Source organism: Pseudopodoces humilis, chromosome 14 (assembly GCF_049639895.1).
Source record: "Pseudopodoces humilis isolate 2021_Gansu_Grassland_sample_001 chromosome 14, ASM4963989v1, whole genome shotgun sequence".
NCBI classification, from domain to species: Eukaryota; Metazoa; Chordata; class Aves; order Passeriformes; family Paridae; genus Pseudopodoces; species Pseudopodoces humilis.
In genome coordinates this window covers 13,373,021-13,391,833 of record NC_142213.1, presented here as the reverse complement: position 1 = coordinate 13,391,833, position 18,813 = coordinate 13,373,021, and the positions used below count along the sequence as shown (strand labels likewise).

The following is an 18,813-nucleotide window of genomic DNA, read 5'->3' as shown; positions in this document are numbered from 1 at the left end:
AAGAGAATTATTAAAACCATTCTGTGATTTGTCATTAAATGTATCTGTATTTCATTTGTAGCCTACAAGTTTTTCTGAACACATATGGAATCCAAACTCAGACCCCACAGCAGGTGGAACCAATTCAGATATGGGCTCAGAAAGAACTTGTCAAAGTAAGGAATTCTTCATTTAATACTGTTTATCCTTGATCTGTGTATTTCTTTTGCAAAAACAAGGATTTATATCAAGCTATTAGCCTTGTATCTCCCTAAGCTGTTCTCTGAATATTTCTGTCCTCCTAATGTAGTTGCAAGGTGTGCTGGCACTGGAAGTTAGAGATGCCTGCAGCTTTCAGGGAAATGTGGGAGCCCACATGTTCTGTATTATCTGATTAGGCTTATTGCCTGAGCCACTTTCAAAGTCTAATGAATGAATAATACAATTTTAATAACATTAGTAGCTTGGTAAACCAAATGAATCTTGATGGAGAAACAAGCAAATGAGCAATAGTCAAAGGAATGGATTAAGGCAGTATGCATAAACCATCATAGGATTTCATAGTGCAGTCTCTATAACAGGCAACATCCACTTCTCTGTCACTGTTTTCCCTTGGATTGACACTATATCCTGGAAGTTTTGGGCTTGAAATCCTTTTTGGTCTACCTCTTTAGCTGAGCACATTTAACATACCATAGTTAGAAATTACTGGGATGAAGGATCATCCTCAGGATCCCCTTCATCCTCCCTGAAGGCTCTGCTTTCTATTGGGGTAAGGAGTCTCCCGAGGAACAGCCGCATCCCTACAGGCCTAGGCTGGCCCTGCTGGTCCTGGCTGTAGATCAGGTACACAAAGCTCCTGTCTGACCTTGTGTTGTGCAAATGGTCTCGGAGAGAGCCAGGCATGTCTGGGGGCAGTGCAGTGACAAATTTGTTGTCAGCCCCCAGGTCCCACTTGTAGAACAGATCACTGTATGGGGCTCTCCCTCAGAAATCAGGTCACATGGTCAATGCCATGATCTGTATCAGGATGCTGTAGGACACAAGGAAAAAAAGTAAACCCAGAAACAGGGAATATAGAATATATTTTGGGTTTCTTAAGTTTGCAAGGATGAATGATGTGCTAAACTTGTCTTTGACTTACTCAGAAAAATGCTTACCCTAAGCCAATAACACCTGAAAAGGACTAAAGCAGGGAGAAGAGATATAGCCATGTTTCCATTCATCCTTGTTCATTTCTGAACCCATTTTTACTCACTAGCTTTTATGATAATATATTCCAAAATATGTTCTCTTTATCTGTATCTGTCTTGAAATTCTGTACTGAAACTTTGGTTTAACAAATGAATACTCCATAACTTTACTATAGAAGTATATATTGTCTCTCTGTCATCCATCACTTCTTTGGTTTCCTTGACAAAAAGATGATACCTTCATTAAGTTTTTTTATTATCAAATAAATTCCTATCTATGAAAATGTCTGTGTTAAGATTTATTTTTCTAAAGCTGTTGAAACATCTGGAAATTCTGACACTTCCTTTATCCTCATGATGGGTAGGTATAGCTGCCTCATCAAAATTTAGTTCTTAAAGGAGTGCCATGAAAATATTAATTCACCTGATACAAAACCTCTTCCTATGGGCTTCTAATAAAGGTTCTGCCAGAGCTGTGGAGTAAAGAGAGTGTTTGGGGTGTTATGAGAACTGGGGTTTGATCTTGGGGTTATTATGCCAATAACCAAAATGAACCAAAAAGCAAAGAAACAAAATCTCCTGGTAGTATTTGTCATCCTTTGAGGGGAGAGGAAGCCAATGGTGGAACAGTCAATATATTTTGAAGGTTGATCTGTGGAAAATACAGATCTCAGTATTTGCTACTCTGATGCTGCCAGTTCAAAGGAGTATTTAATTTAATCAGAAACCTTTGAACTGCTCTAGAAGCACATGATAACAATTTAAATCTCTAGACTTATTAACAGACGTGTCAAAAAAACTGTGGCAAAACAAATGGATGGAGACTGAAAGTAGAACTTGAAGTCATGTGAAGATACCCACAAAGTGGGGGCAGCGGGGGAATGAAAAGAGATGAACAATAAAATGGGACAAGATACACATAATACTTAGGGAAAAAGTACATCTGGAGTGAAAGAACAGCACAGGAGAGGAGCAGAATACCTCTTGGCCAGGGACTGAGAGAGGAAAAGTATCACAGAAACAGGTGGTGTGCAAGACCACTGCATTTTGGGTCATGCTCATAAATCAGTCCAACAGCCCAGTCTGCTTTCACAGCCATTTCTTGCTATTATCAGCTTAATAATCCAGAACTGAAGGGCATTTTAATAAAAAAACCCAAAGGTGCTTGAAGCAGCTGGACTTGAATGAAAAGATGCATTGTTCAGTGTCTGGTGCTGCATCTGAGCTTTGATTGTAACAGATCAGATGGAGAACTCACTGGAGGAGGAAACTGCTTTAGTAGCCTGTGTGTCAACATGGGGCCTCAAGCTACAGAGTCTTCAAGGAAACAGACAATGTTACAATGCTAATGCAGTTCTGCTTTTGTTAAGAAAGCATTTCATGTTCTGCATTCCAGCAAAATGAAGGTCCTTTTAGTGTTAAATGGCCCTGCCTACTGCCATTCTCCCAGTCTCCCATATTTACCACAAGAAGATGTTCAGCATTGTTTGGCTTTGTTATGCACAGATGGGTTATTGAAACCTATCAGTGTTCTGATGTCTCCATCCTTCCCCATTTGAGTACAATTCCTTACTCTGGATACAGGTCCTGTAGGTAATTTTGTTTATTTTCTTTTTTAAATAGCTCTTGGTATTAATGCAGAAACATGGGCAGGATCAGGGAAGGCCCCAAGCTGACAGCAATAGGAAGCTTTTGAGTGTAATGTTTGTTCAAGTGTTTGCTTTCATTTGCTTCTGAATTATCTTCCTATAACATAAAGGTTGAACTTTGGAAAATATTCATAATTCTGAATATTCTGAAGTAATGGTGGGTTCCTTGCCTAAAATAGGCCAAGTAAGGAAAAACCACATCTTTCAGTCTGGTTTAACTGATACATTTATACTGTATTGCTCAGCTTACTGTATTTTCTTACAGTTTTTAAACAATGTAATAAGTTAAGATTATTTTTGCAAAATTGTATCAGTTGAAGTAATGCTAAGTATACACAACTCTAATAAGAATCAAGCTATGAATGATAATTCCCTCTTGCTTGTGTTGCTGATGCATTAATTTTCCAGATTCGTACTAAAATTAGAATAAAGACCTTTAAAGATTCTTATGACTCTTTTACTTTTGTATCCACTCTGACAAGGCATTACAAAAGGTAAATTTGGCTAGCCAATAAATGCAAATGATCCTTTAAAAATCGTTTCAATAAGCAATCTGAAAAATCAATAAATATTTTATTTACATAGACTAGAAAAGGAATAGGAGCAAGAAGTTAAAAAGAAGACCTAATATAGGAAACAAGTGTTTTTTAAAAAAACAACCCTGAATAGCAAAACCAGCAACATTTTCTGAATCAGTTTCTAATCAAAGCAGACTGCACACAGCTTTCTTTGTGAGACATGGCAGGGGCATGAGAAATGCTTGTATCTAGGTTTTTATCAGTTTTCGTTATTCTTTCTCACAGGCTTACTTCCATTTGGGAGTCAATGAGAAATTGGGATTATCTGGAAGACCGGACAGACCCATAGGATGCCTTGGAACATCAAAGGTTATTACAAGAGAAGTTTATATTCTCATTATTGATAAATATTTTAGATAAACATTTAGTCTGTATGGTTTTAACTAGAATTGAAATGTAATGTTATTTTATGCATGTTTTATGACTTTCAAGTAATTGTATTTGGCTCTGATAAATGTTTTAAAGAAAAGATGAATGGAATTTTTCTCTCTCAACAGATTTATCGAATACTGGGGAAGACTGTAGTTTGCTACTCGATCATTTTTGATCTCAGTGATTTCTACATGTCTCAGGATGTTATGATGTTGATTGATGACATTAAGGTATTTTTAACTTTTCCTTTGAGTAACTGACAAAAACAGTCTGTAGAAGAATAAACTGTGCAATCTGATAAAACAGAAGACTGAAAGGGGAACACAGTACAGTGTATATTATTATAATACAAAAATAAACTTGCAGCTAGAAAGTGTATTGAGACAAATACCCTGTCAGCCCAGTATGAGTTCTTGTGAGTATCTGTCTGTGACAAAAAAAACTACCTCCAAAGTGACTGGGAATGCTGTAGGGCAGCAAGCAAATTATCATTTGTTTCTTTGGGAGAACAAATGTTCTTGGCTGAAAAAAGGAAAAAGACTGGTGTTTACAGGAGATACGAAAGCCTTGCCCAGAGGAAACACTACTTGATTTTGCACAAATATTAAAACCTGCCCCCTTCCCTGCCTGCAAGGTTGGCAGCAGTGTAGAGCTCACCCCCCACGTGCCCTGGGCTGGAGCAGCAACGTCAGTGCACAGAAGGTGGCCCTGGTGCTTCCATCCCAGTGGCTGGGATTCAAGCCCTGGATCCCCACACAGATTTTCTAGGTCATTGCCTGTAGTTCAGAGCTCTGCACTGTCTCATGGTTTGCTCCACGATCCATACATTTGCTTAGCAGTATTTTCAGAACACTTAGGAAATTAGCAGGGCTTGACAGCAGCTTGTTCCTGTTGCAGAGGGTTGTTGGTGCTTTAGTAGCTGAGGTGTTTTTGACCTGTTGGGGTTTTCAGGGCTGTAGGTCCTCTGCTGTATTGTACTGTGTGTTCTGGTAGGCTGTGCTTGTTGTGTTGTTTGGGAGGTGGTGTGACTGACACTCTTCCTTGCCCAGAACGCCCTGCAGTTCATCAAGCAGTACTGGAAAATGCACGGCCGGCCCCTGTTCGTGGTACTGATCCGGGAAGACAACATAAGGTAGGGAAAGAGAAAAGCAGGATTTGGAGTGTGGGATTTACCTGAGTGCAAGATTAATGGAGTTCTGTTTCAAATTTCAGAGGGAGCAGATTCAGTCCCATATTAGATATGCTGGCAGCCTTTAGAAAGGGAATTGTTGGAGGAGTGAAGGTTCATGTTGACAGAGTACAGGTAAGGTGTTTCTCCTGACTGTTGTGTTCTTATCCTCTGGTACTGGCACATGTATTCTTACTACTTTGGGGGTTTATGTGACTTCTGATTTTATTTAGTTTCATTAAAGTAAGGAGTCAAGACTCAAGACATTTGGTACTGTTTGTTTTGTCTCAACAAAAACATGGGCTTATTTTAATTCCTTTTGATTAGTCTTTTGAAAGTCATAATCTTCACAGAGGATTTTCAGAAGGGAAGAGGTGTTTTTGGTTAAGCAATCTTGTGAAATTACTACCAAAGGATAAAGCCACAGTGTCAAGCACTGAGGGATTTCTTTTGATTAGATAACCATGGAGGGGAAAAAAAGGTGCTTCACATATATTAAAATTCTTACAAGAACTAAGAGCTAGTTTTAACATCTTTACTGATTGAATGAATCTTAAAGCAGGAACATTCCTTCATTAAAAAGTGAAAATTGCCAAGACAGGTGCTGATTTTGCATATTCCTGTGTGCTAGTTAATCTTAGTTTACACCTATTGAACTATCCTTTTTTTCTAAGAGAGAAGACTAAAGAGAGAGTAATGACTTCTTGTTCCCTAGAAAATCATTAATTTGTAGAAGAGCAGGGTCATTGGGAAAGGAAATGCTTCTAGCTGTGATGGTTTAAGATATCCTTGGAATCTTTAAGTATTTATGTATTTCTCGTGCTCACACGTAGGTCATGTAATCTCTCCTGGTACCACTGACTCTTCCTACAGCAAATGCCATTACTGAAGGGTTGTTGCTGTGGTTTGGTTTGTTTGTTGGCTTGGTTTTTTTTAAACTGAACTGCAATGACTTTCTTACCTTGCAAGAAAGATTTATCAGACAAGAAATTTCTCCATCTACCTGTGTCCTTATTCTAAGCACTACACTGGACAGCCACTGGGGAGTAAACTTTCCCTTTCATATTCACTGACCTTCTGGAAAGGTCCATTTTCTAATATAAAAAGTAAGGAGTTTTTTTTAAAGGGTTTAAGATGTTGACAGTTACTGGTCTTTGCTTTATTTGTTAGCTATTAAAAAGAGCACATGGGAAGACTACAAACAAATGTTTGTTTGGCATGAAGGCCCAGTGGAGATTGTTGGTGGTGGGTGCCTTTGCTGCTGGGAACCCTGTGCCTGCTCCAGTACCTGAATTGGAATCTCTGACTTACTGCACAGCTGGCAGTCTTGTTTCATTATAGGGGAGGATTTGAGAAAAGAACAAGGGACATGTCTAATTCATGGTGTTTTCTTGAATAATTTATTTATTCCAACAAAATATATATTGATCTTTGTCAGTTGCATTCAGCTGCTTCATTTAGGTGCACATGTTAAACATACCTAAGAGAGAATGTGTGTCTCTAATTGGGTGAATGCTCTTTTTTCCCTATAAACTATACCAAATCGATTTATTCTAAAATTTTGTATGCTCAAAAGTTTTGTAGCTCTTTTCTGATTTTTACCTTCATTGTCATCATGTGTTCAAGCAGATGTGCAAGGCAGAGAATGAATGGCACCAGTAATGAAAGCAAAGCAGGGTTTTTATATTCTGTCAACTCACGGCATAACAGATCAATGTTTTATTGCAACTCATGTACAATGAAAATGGAATATAAAAGTTCACAAAAAACACTCAGTTTTATTTAGCTAATGAGAACCATCAAAAGCAGTCTTAAAAATGCTGTAGCACAATACCTTTCCTCTGGCAGTAGATAAATAGGGAATTCTTATAAATTCAGAGTGAATGAATTGTAATGACTATATCAGGTAAATGCAGCACTGAGTTTCAGCTATGTAATCTTTTGAGATGGAAGTATTTGTAATCTGCATTTGATGTGCAAACTTAGGCCAGCCATGCTTGGATTAGGGAATGAACACACAGTGGGAATGCTCTTTGTAATGTTTGCCTGAAACATCAGTGAGGCTGACAGGAAAACTTCCTGGCCTTCAGCCATCCCTGGAATAATGAACATTGGTATCCAGAACAGGGGGACTGTGCAGGACTCTGAGGAATGCAAATCCTCAGACTCAAGTTTTCATCAGCCTTGACTTTGGGGGGTGGGCAGTGCTTGATGAAGCTGGACAGGGCAAAAGAAAAATGGAGCAGGAGCAAAAAGGAGACAGCAGCCCCAAGAGACTTCTGCTGCCTTAAGCTGTCTTTTTCCTCATGGAAGACCAAAAGTATTCTGCAAGTGTAAAATACTTGGAACAGTAGATAAACACACTACTTTCTCAGTGGAAACCACCGGCAACATACTGAGATTAAAACATAGCTATACAGTCATATATGTATTTTAAAATTTGTTTCCAATTTTTCATTTCAGACATTAATATCTGGAGCAGTTGTTGAACAACTTGACTTCCTAAGCATCACTGAAACAGAAGAGTAAGGCTTTGTGCAAATTGTAGTGATGACTTATTTGATTATTAAAATATTTTCTGAACCATAAAGAAATCAAATACTTATTTTGGCAGGGCTCCTGTATTTAAGAGTTTGGAAGAGCTGGATCTTCCAAAACATTCAAAAGTCAAGAGACAATCTAGTACTCCCAATGCTTCTGAACTTGAACAGCAACCAGATGTAAATATTAATGACTGGAAAAACAAGTCAACATATGAGATCCTGCAGAAACTTAATGTAAGAAAACTTGATAAAAGTACAGTATAACTTCATTCTTGTGAAATAAGAAATTCTTTGCTGGTACTCTTTTTACCAGTAGCCTACTTAGATCAGCATGATCAGTATTGGGGTATGCATAATAATATAAAATGTCTGAAATTTCTCTTCACTCAGGGAATGCTCCTCTTTACCTTATCACAGAGCTTCCTGGCCCCACTTGTATCAGTGCTGGCTCTCAGTTCTCCCAGCTGCCCCAATCATCTTCAGTGCCAAGTGACCATCTAGGAGGGGATCCATTTGTCATGTGCCAGAACAGATATTTTATTGACAAAGTGCAAGTCAAAAGACTTGAGGAGTGGGTATTCATTTGGATGGACTGGGAACTTCTTAATGGCATTAAGGGATAGTTCCAATCTGGCATTTGTTTCCTGTCTCTAGAAGAAAGCTACCAGTACCTGTTCTAGATCTAGTGATAATACAAGCACACAAATTGGTTCCCTATTTCATTACAAGCATTTTTGCTGTAAATTAAAGGACCTGAGAAGGAAAAATCAGGAAACTTTTCCAAGGTAAAATTATTACAGCTTAATATGATCCACAGAGAAGCCTCTGCAAGCAGCAGTGACAAGGATACAGCATACATAGGGTATGGAATAGTTGTGAAATCCCCTTGAAAATAATCTATGTAGACTTTTTCCTTAAATTGAAAAGAAGAAAAGGCCCTTTGGTTTCACCTGAAATTTTTAATAGCTGTTGTGGCTTTGCTTCAGTGACAATCTGAAGGCTATTTGTGGTTCTGTTGTTGCTGTTTTTTATTTAAGGACTGCAATTGCCTGGCAAGTCAAGCGTTACTCTCAAGTATATTGCTTAAAAGGGAAGGGCCGAATTTTATCACCAAGGAAGGTAAGAGCTTCTTCCATTTGACTGTTCTGAGCACTGAGGGAGCAGCTGTATGTTTAGTTGCAGTAAACATGAATAATAGCTGTGCATGCCAGCAGTTGTGGAGCTCTTTTCTCTGCCATTTAGAGCAATTTCTACATTAAATAGGACATGCAAATTGATGGTGTGGTGGGGAATGAGCTGCTGGATACATGAATGTTTTTAGATTGTTTGTAGGCCAGTGATGTATCTGGTTATAATTTTGAATGGGTAGATTAGAAAAAAAGACAGGATTTGACCTTACAAAGAAAAGGAAACAAAGACAAGTCTAAATGTCTGTAACAGTCTGAACTATATGAGGCTTTATACTGAATTTCTATTCTGCTTTGATGTAATCTGACTTTAATTCAATGTATCTGTGAAGCTCTGGTTCTGTATTACGGCTTTCTTTTAGAGCACAGGGTCTAAATTCCTGTAATACAATTCTGAAAAGGCTACTGAGGCTTTGGGATTTTGTGCTGCAAAGTTTGGTGTTTTGTCTTTTTTTCCAAAGATTGCTTTTCAGTTGCCTTTTTATATATGACTACTCAGAAAAAGAGGGCTATTCAAATCAAATAATATACTCCTAGTTATTCATCAAGCAGTGTGACTTCCCACCTCATGTTACAGAGCTCTGCTTCTTAATTTTGGTATGAGATGCCTGGTTCATGTGGAGAAGAGCTGCCATATTGACATAAACATACATTATATCTGTATTGCTGCGTTAAAAATGTCATAGAATCTATAGGATATTCTGAGTTGGAAGGGACCCACAAGGATCATCATCCTTCACAGGACACCCCAGCAACCCCCCAGGGAGTGTCTGAGAGCTTCCTGAGCTCTGTCAGGCTGCTGCTGTGCCCACTGCCCTGGGGAGCCTATTCAGTGCCCAGCCACCCTCTGGTGAGGAACCTTTTCCTGATCTCCCACCTAAACCTTCTCTGACTCAGCTCCAACCATTCCCTTGAGTCCTGTCGCTGGTCACCAGAGTGAGGAGATCTAGTCCTGCCCCTCGTGAGGATGTTGTAGATCCCAATGAGGTCTCTCTTCATTTTCCTCTGCTCTGGGCTTAACAAGCCACCTCACCTCAGCCACTCCTCACATGGCTTCCCTGCCAAATCCTTCACCATCTTCCTGTGCCTCCTTTGGATACTTTCTAAATTTTTTTTTTTTTTTTTTCTTTCTTCTGTTGTGATGCCCAAAACTACACACAGGACTGGAAAGCCACATCAGGCGGAATAAAACACATTTGCTGATAACCCAGGGCATTGTTGCAAGGTGTGGTTGGAATATGCACATTAGGCCCATGTAGGTTCTGAAGTGGCCTTTTCCAGCAGTCACCTGTAGTGTGGTGAGGCTTTGGGAGCCTAAGCAGCTTTCTTTAGTCCTTTGTAGGTTGTGTTCTCTGCTCTAGAAACAGCTCAAGGCAGATTTCCTAACCTCTGCAAGCAAGCAGTGTTACCACTTACAACCATTGGATTGTGATGGTGAACTTAAAACCTCTCTTGAAATCAATTAGGTAAAAAAAAAGTGCAGTTGTGCCTCTGAGTGTTCAGAGCTAACTTTAACTCTCAGTGCCACCCCCTATGAAATAGTGGGTGATGATAACCTTTTTAAAATGCACCTTGTATTAAATGGTCTGTCACTGACTAAGAGTTCCCTGCATTCCCTGCATGGAGACTGCTGAGACTGACATTAAATAATCACCCAATCAATAAAACATAAATCTGAAAACAGAAGCTGAAGAACTTTAGGTTCTGCAGTTCAAGGATGTACCATATGATGGGGTGTACCTTTATAGGCCAAATCTATATGTAGATTAATTTTCCCTGATACATTGCAAGAACAGGTGATATAATAGTTGTCTCTACAGCATGAGCAGCAAATTCAGCTGAAATCTGGTTTGGCTTCTTTCATAACAACATACACTGGTAGACAGGGGACTTGATTGCATCTGAATTTTAGATGTTGAGCTTAATAGATAAGTGCTTTACTAAAGCAGATTCAGAATTAACTGGTCTCATCAAATTTGCCTTATTACTGTTAAATTAAAACCTGTGCATCTTTTTTTGCTTGTGTTTTGTTTTTCTTTTTTTTTTTTTGTTCAATGAATGCCTTTAGGTACTGTTGCTGAGCATATTGAAAGAATCTACAGACGAGCTGGCAGCAGAAAGCTCTGGTTTGTATACAAATATCGTGTTCCTTCTGGCTTACACCAGTTTTGTTTTCCTAATGTGTTTATTGAAAGTAAGGCTGGATTCTCACACACTTAAAGGGGGGAAAATGGCAACTTTCCTGACAGTTGTATTGGTGCATGGCAGCTGAAAGTCTGGTTTAATAGGCTTTAAAAAATTAAGAAGCAATTTCTTACTGTTATCTTTTCAAATACAAAAGCAAAAGGCTGGTTTTGCACTGAGTGCTATTGCCAGTACACAGGCCTCATTAAATTGAAATAATGTGAGAAGAATGTTAATATTCCTATTTCTTACAGGCCATGATATAATACTGTCAGTAGCTTTATGTAGGAAGGCTGGTGTTCAGATATAAATCATTTAAGCTGATGCACTAACTCAGATTCATTGCCCTGAAGTAATTTGCTTTAAGCCTGACTTTGACACAATAACTTTAAAAGGTTTCAGCAAGTAGGTTGATATTTACATGTTGTTTATTAATTATTTTGCCCTGAAGCTCAGTAGACGTTTAATTTCCTTTTACCAAAGTCAAGCCTGTCCTGAACTCTGTTCCCTCACTCTGTAACTATTCGTGACAGGTCAGTAAATATATGTTTTTCATTTTTGTCTCTACATACAGTTAATTGAGCCTTTGCCAATAATGAGGTAGAACCAAAATACCTTGATGGCATTTTTTGTAATTAATAAAAATAAAACTGTTTTTCATTTCTCTTCCATGATTGCCATGTGACACACATATAGGTTGGTGTTGCGCTACAGTGCTGCATTTGCACAGAAATTTTCTTCTTCTATAACCCCACATATTACTACTTTACTGGTACATGGGAAACAGGTAAAGTGCCCAGAAATCTGGAGTGCAGCTCTGTGAGATTTTTTTTTTTTGCTTATTTGCATTTTGATAGTATCAGCTTATGCATTTTTGAAATGCTTTGCTCATGATCTTAAGGAGTGTGTAGCAGTTTTCACAGGAATCAACATCAACTGTTTGAGTTTTTTACTAACACCATAGAATATTACAGCTTATTCCTCATCTCTGTGAACAAGTGATTCTTAGTAGCCTCAAAGTCTGGGCTAGAAAAGCTCAATTACCGGTCTGTTAGGTTTGTGTTTTGTCAGGAAATTATTATTATATGTATTCATATCTTTAACCATCTACTGCATATATGGAAAAATGGGGTTCTTAGAAGTTATAGCTTGTTTTTAACCTGGCAGGTGACACAAGTCTCTTCATGCTGCACATGCAAAATACTACCTCAGCATGGAACACTCAGCAAGGCTTTGGTGTTATGTGTTATACTTTCTCTTGCAAAATCTTTCTGCCTCTTCCTTAAATAGATTTCAAAATTACCAAAGTTCTCTTGCAAATGGTGAAAATGCCATAAAAGAGGAGCAGGCATTTCTTACCTGCCTTTGTTTAAGATGGTGTTGAGAAGAGAACTAGAAGCTTTTTATGGAACTGGTAGTTTAATGAGTTCTAACTAAATATATCTTTGATCCATTAACCTATATCTGAACTAAAAAATTAAAACCTACAGAAGACTGCATAAAATCTGATCCAAATTCCACTTTGTAAATAATGTATGTATTCACTGAGTTAATTTTGAGCTCTCTGCTGTGGCAGACTTCAGATTGCTATCTGAATTCATTAAACTAGCATGTGATATGTAGTGGGATTGCTCTGTTTTCTGCCCTCAGGTCTGTTGTGCGCTTCGCAGCAAGTCTTTTAGGTAAACTAGTGGACAGCCTTGCACCATCTATTACTAATGTTTTAGTTCAGGGCAAGCAGGTAAGTCTTTGCTCCTCAGAACTGCATTAAGGAATGATAACAGAAACTAAACAAATGGCTTGTTCATTTTGAAGGCCTCTGATGCTTCTTTTAAAAGTATGCAATGGCTTAAAAAAATGTTACCAAAGAAGAGAAATCCAGAGAAAATAAAGACATGTTTAATAATTGTATTTGGAACTGAATAATAATTTTAATTAATGGAAAAATAAGACTGAAAAAACAGTTTAGCATTTAGGGAAGGCAGGAAGTGGCATGATTTATGTAACTTTTTGGGTGTCCAGTGAGACCTTGGAAACTTTTCAGTGCCTAAAGGGGCTCCAGTAGAGCTGGAGGGGAACTTTTGACAAGGATGTGTCAGGAAAGAGGGAATTGCTTTAAAATGAAATAGGGCAGGTTTAGATTAGATCTTAGGAAGAAACTCTTCCCTGTGAGAGTGAAGCCTGGCACAGGTTGCCCAGAGGAGCTGTGGCTGCCCCATCCCTGGGAGTGTTCAGGTTGGACAGGATTTGGAGCAGGAATGTTGGAATGAGATGATCTTTAAGGTCCCTTCCCACCCAAACCTTCCTGTGATTTTATCTATATGCCCTCTTACTTGACAAAAGTAGATGGAGTGAAGTATTAAGGCATCTTTTGAAAGAAAGACTTCTTTAATGAAAATGTAACCACTGTCTGATTGAGCATGAGACAACATGTGGGTGGCAGCTGAGCAAAAGGTCTTTTTCAGGGTTTTCTGTTTCAAAGAAAGTTTAATCATCAGTGTTTTTTCCTTTCCCAAGGAGAACATTACTTTTCTTCCCCAGCACAATAATTTTGATTAAATTAATGAATAGCTGCTTCTAAAGAATAAAAATTGTATATTTCTGTATTTTAGTATTAAAGATATGTATGTGTATGTGCAGTGTTGTTGTCTTACTCCAGACTGAGGTCTGGGTTTGTGCTTCTGGCACTACTCAGCTATAGAGATTCCACCTGCATGCAGCATAATTTGAGGCTATTTGGCAGTGTTTTAACCTAACTTCCCTTCCTTGATCACGTTGTAGCAATGATCTTTATCATAGCAGAAAAACTAGTGTTGCTGTCTTACTGACAGTAGATTAAAAACAAAACAGAATTTTAATAATTTTTTTTTTGTGGTTAAACAATTCAGTACCGCCAATATATTTTCTTAAAATTAAGGCTGTAACTTTTAGCATGCTAGTAGAAATAAGAAAACAAAACTGTAAATTTAATTTTGAACTTTAATTTAGTTCCACAGCTGAAATGTATGAAATTATATAACTGTCTAAACCTGATGTGCAATCCTGTATAAGACCACCAAAGCAGTGGTCTTGTTTTTTTATTTTAGTTTGGAAAAATATATTCCATATTCACTGTGGTCATTAGTGAAGTTTATTACTTCAATAACATGCAATTAACAGTATTAACAAGCATCAGCCATTGACATAAAATTACCCTTGTATTGTGAAATTTTTAACAAGCAGAGTTGATGCTTTCTGAAGAGTTCAGTTTCTGAATTGCTTTGCAGTGCTTTTCTTCCTGTCCCTGTCCTCTGAATTGTTTTCCCTGTACCGCAGGTGACACTGGGACCTTTTGGCCAAGAGGAAGCAGTTATTTCTAACCCCTTATCACCAGCAGTGATTAAAAACATGATCTATGAAAAATGCCAATTACAAGATGAAAGAGAAGCCGTGGTGCAGCAGGAACTTGTCATCCATATTGGCTGGATCATCTCCAATTCCCCAGAACTGTTCAGTGGAATGCTGAAGATACGGATTGGGTCAGTAAAGTACCTGTTGTTCTTTATTATCTTGGGGATTGCAGGGACTACAGACTTCAGAGAACCACCAGCTTGAATTAAGGTTAAAACATCATTTACCTCCCACCTTTTCTCTTTGTCTTTGACAAGGTGACTTAAAAATAGGCTGTGCTGGAGTGTTGTCACATTCCATGGTATCTGCATTTACTTTGCTACCCACAGAAGTTAATTAATTTTTCACATTTAGGAAGAGACATGCATTTGAATAAGCACTTCTGTGAAGAGGCCAGGTGCTAGTGACTGAGATTTACAGAATCAGAACTTAAGTGTTTCATCTTCCATATTTTTTTCCATAGAGAAAAATACAGTGTTTCAGCACTGGAGGTAGACAGAAGCAGCCTTTTTTCCAGCATACAAGATTCATATTTCTTTAGCAGTACATTCCAGTCATCATAAAACCAAAAATTGCCTGTGTTGCATTTAACTGGAAGTATCCTTTTGTACTTAAATGCTTTTCTGTCCCCTCTACAGATCCATGTTACTCTTCTTTCCTCCCCTTCCTTATTCTCTGTAGCTAATCCTTTTTGCAATTTTTTTTTTCTTTCTCCCAAGGTTAATGCTAGAGATTCAATTTCCTTTATTTCAGTGTTATCACCCACTCCAGTGAGCAAAATTAACCTTCTCACAGAAATGCCGTTCCAGTTTGATAATGATTTGATTTAGTGTCTTGTTATTGATTTGTTTTCAGGGTTTCATGTTGAAATAGATCAAGTTTCTGACAGCCCTATTACTGTAAAAACTCCCAGCCAACTGACTTGAATTCACCTCTTATCAGAGAATAGCTCAGCAGAAGGTCCACTCTTGATTTCGGTGTGGCTTGTAGGCCACTGCAAAGAGAAAATACCAGCGAGGGACTCACACACAGACACATTTGAGTCATGAGTGGGGAAAGAATTCCTGAGCCACTTGTGTTGTTAATTGTAGTAACAAGAAAAAGACACTCATCACCTGCTAAATTAAATGAAAGCAGCATGTTCTGCATAATGTAATGGGCCCTAATACTCCCTGGTATCTTGCACCTCTGGTGCATGGTCCTGGAAACCTCAGATGTAAAGCAGCACTGAATCAGCTGGCCAGGCATCTCCAAATTCTGTGTAGTTACTGAGAATTCCCTAGAAGAGAATGTGACTTGACTTAAATAAGCAAAAACATTCTGCACCTTGTTAGCTAAATAGTTAAATGCCCATGGATGTGGCTACAGAGATGATAGCCTAAATCTCTCACTGCATTTTCTGATAAACACAGAAAGGCTCTGACGTACCCAAGCCTTGATCAGGTGTTATGGACTATTGAAGAAAAACTAGTTCAGTTTCCTATTTTTAGTAGTGCCTACTTGAACTGAACCAGTGTAGAGGGCAGGAGGCTGAGTTCTGTGCTTATCTGGCTTCTGATGTACCTGCACCTTATTTCATCTTTGATATTGCATCAGAGGCTGGAGCACTGGTTTTACATAATGTGCACAATAAAACTTGGCATTTTCCTTCAACGCTTTGCCAAGTTCTGCGTCTCTGGTACCTCAGGCTAAAAATCTTCACTGTTGCTATATTTTTATTGAATCGAATTTTTTTCAGAAAGGAGCAGAAAAAGAAAGTGTGATAGACTGCAAAAAGGAATTTCAAAGGCTAAAACAAGAAATAAGCCCTGAAGTCTTCATAAAGTATTGTAAAATTTATGGCTTTTTAAAACTCATCAGCAAAATGCACATATAGTCAGAGCAGAATTCTGAGTAGGAATTTTAACATCAAAAGGCAGGTAAATGTTGGTCTTAATGAACGTGGAATATAGGGAATGTAGTCCAATCCATTTTCTCTATGGAAAACACGCTTAACAAGACATTTCTTAAAACCTGTGCATTATCCCTTTCAGCTTGTATCATGTTGCAGTCAAACAGGAAGAGTAGGAGAGTATTTGATATTTTATGCACATCCTGACAGCCAAATAGCAGGATTGTGTGGAATTCTTATGAGCTGTTTTATTAGACTAATTTTTCCTATTTGGAAACTTTGTATTTAATGAATAAATATATTCCTCCCCTTATGTAGATGGATTATCCATGCTATGGAGTATGAACTGAAAATCCGTGCTGGGGATATGCCAGCCAAGGACTTGTACCAGATGTCTCCCAGTGAGGTGAAGCAGCTTCTGCTGGATGTTCTGCAGCCTCAGCAGCCGGGCAGGTAATGAGGTGTGGGGTTGTGGCTCCTGATTTCATTCAGAAACTTCTCTTCAAGTACATTTAATTTCTGAACTGCTTTGTTGTGTGCACCTGAAATCACCAGGCATCTGTAATCAGTTATGTAATTTTTAAGGGAAAGTAGCAAAAATGCACTTTTTCATTCTTTCACATGGGCCCAGGTTCTAGAAATGTTTCTCTTCTATTGCAAATTCCCTTTTCAGCTTTATCTTTGTGGAAATCTCTTTACTGCCACAGAAAAGAGATCTGTCTGCTATAATGTGAACTGTTACACTCTTTGATGTGGGGAAAGGAGCCAAAAATTACCCAATACCTCCACTTAAGTAAGTCTTAAAAACAGTTGTTTGATGTTCTGTGCCTACTTTCTTCTAAATTATTATATGAGTAAGAGCAGATGTTCTCTAGAATTCTTAAAAGATAGTGGTACTGTATGAAACTTGGAATCCTTTCTCCAAGCTGTAACCAGCTGCCAAGAGGAACATTCATTGTGATACCAAGTATGCAAGACAAAAGTTAAAATTGCAATATTTCCACTTTACTTTATTGATAAGAGTGAAGTCAAAACTCTTCCTCTTGGTTTTACTTCTAGTTAAGTTAAACTTTGGCACATAATATTGCTGATAATTTCCATAGTCCTTGACTGAATGGATGATAGGTTTTTCTTCTCAACAAAGAGGAATTACACCACACATCCTGCTGTTTATGTTCCTGCTTCATTCAAAACACACCTGTGTTTTTCCCCAATCTATAATCCCTGAGAAACGAGCTCCTTCAATCACTGCCTCATCTCTCGCTCCCACTGGCTCTGTTCTGTATCTCCCAGATGCTTTTCAGAGTCTTGGCTGTGCTTACCAGTTCTTGCTGTTCAGTGGCTGTCTCTGCTCGTGTTGGTGCTGACATTGTCCTGTAAAACCCTAGCAGAACAACCCCTTTGAGCATTTCCCATTAAGTTTTAATGCTGTTTAGGAGCATTTGGTCAATCTCAGTTAGCAATTCAAGCACCACCTTTTGTCAGAGATCTTCCCTGTGCTGCCACAGCAGCTGCTGCTTTTGATTCCTGTAACACACGATGGGTAGGTCACTGAAGGGCACTTGGGTTGAGTTTCTGAGGATGAGGATTCTTTTTTGGGTTATCTGAGTACAAAAGCTCACCAGCATATGCTTCAAAACTTTCAATCTTATAACTTCTTTTCTAGCTTCTTCCTGTGCAGTATTGCTAACTCGTTTTTCCTTGCCCATTAGTGACTTGTTTTTATAAGTTCTCTTCCTGCCAGGAAATACAGAATACTCTTTTTATTATTTTCCTCCTCCTTTTCTGTTTCTTTTTTTTCTTCTTGAGAAGCTTTTCCTACTCTTGCAATGTTTGTAGAAAAAAAATCTCTACTAATGTGAAATTCTATCTCACTGCCAATTAATTTATCCAACAGGAAGGGCTAATGGTCTATTTACCTCCCTAACAGTCTCTCTAACAGTCCCACAACTAACCTCTCTTCAAGTTTTCACAGAGGGTAACATTTTTGCAAGCACAGACTCCACAGATAACACTTTTTAATCTATTTATGTAGGTCAGAAGATTGCAAGAAACTCTTTTTAAATGGAGCATTGTTCTTTTAATGGTCCAAATAGTTCTAAAACTCACTTTGCTTATTCAGTTTGCAGGACTCTCTTCCCAACCCTATTAATGTAGGTTGGTCAGAGCATTTTTGACATCTTCAAATACCTCTCTTTTTGTATTAAGAAAACAACTGGTTATTTTTACCACACTACTGGTCTTCTTACTTTTATGGAAATTTTCTTATCCTAATCCAAGGACAGAGCTGTACAGAGAATAAGATGAAACTGTCATAGTAGACATGACATGCTTTTAAAACAAAAAACCCAAAGCAACCCTCTGTTTGCTTTGTCTTCTGGAGTAGCTGGGAGTGAGCTACACTAAAAACTTAAGTGCAAAACCACGCATGGGGTTGTCAGAATTAGTGTTCTCTTCACTGATTGTATTTCAGAAGGAATTCTCACAATTTCTCTAGTATTTAAGAGTAAGGGTTTTTAAATGCACGCTATTTTAGTGATTTCATCAAACACACTGGTGTCTGCAGGAACAGGTGATTTTACAGACAAGTGATTTTATTCTAAGCATGTCATGATAATCTACCAATGCAAATGGAGCAAAAACTAAAACCCCAGACTTATTAGTGCTGAATTAATTTGA

General features: G+C 38.2%; 1 protein-coding gene across 5 annotated transcripts in view; it reads left to right on the top strand.

Moving 5' to 3' along the window:
• Positions 1 to 18,813, top strand: part of PHKB (phosphorylase kinase regulatory subunit beta) — a 69,378-nt gene that overhangs the window by 44,391 nt on the left and 6,174 nt on the right. For 3 of the 5 annotated variants that reach the window (XM_088062182.1, XM_014255510.2, XM_014255512.2), the window contains 12 exons: positions 62 to 155; positions 3,625 to 3,708; positions 3,897 to 4,001; positions 4,821 to 4,903; positions 4,984 to 5,074; positions 7,403 to 7,464; positions 7,554 to 7,716; positions 8,520 to 8,601; positions 10,738 to 10,795; positions 11,550 to 11,640; positions 14,169 to 14,371; positions 16,453 to 16,587. In XM_088062182.1, the coding sequence (XP_087918308.1) occupies positions 62 to 155; positions 3,625 to 3,708; positions 3,897 to 4,001; positions 4,821 to 4,903; positions 4,984 to 5,074; positions 7,403 to 7,464; positions 7,554 to 7,716; positions 8,520 to 8,601; positions 10,738 to 10,795; positions 11,550 to 11,640; positions 14,169 to 14,371; positions 16,453 to 16,587 (1,251 nt within the window). Of the gene's footprint in view, positions 1 to 61; positions 156 to 3,624; positions 3,709 to 3,896; positions 4,002 to 4,820; positions 4,904 to 4,983; positions 5,075 to 7,402; positions 7,465 to 7,553; positions 7,717 to 8,519; positions 8,602 to 10,737; positions 10,796 to 11,549; positions 11,641 to 12,503; positions 12,595 to 14,168; positions 14,372 to 16,452; positions 16,588 to 18,813 lie in introns of all 5 variants that reach the window. The other 2 variants (XM_005526379.3, XM_014255513.2) reach the window with 1 other exon arrangement.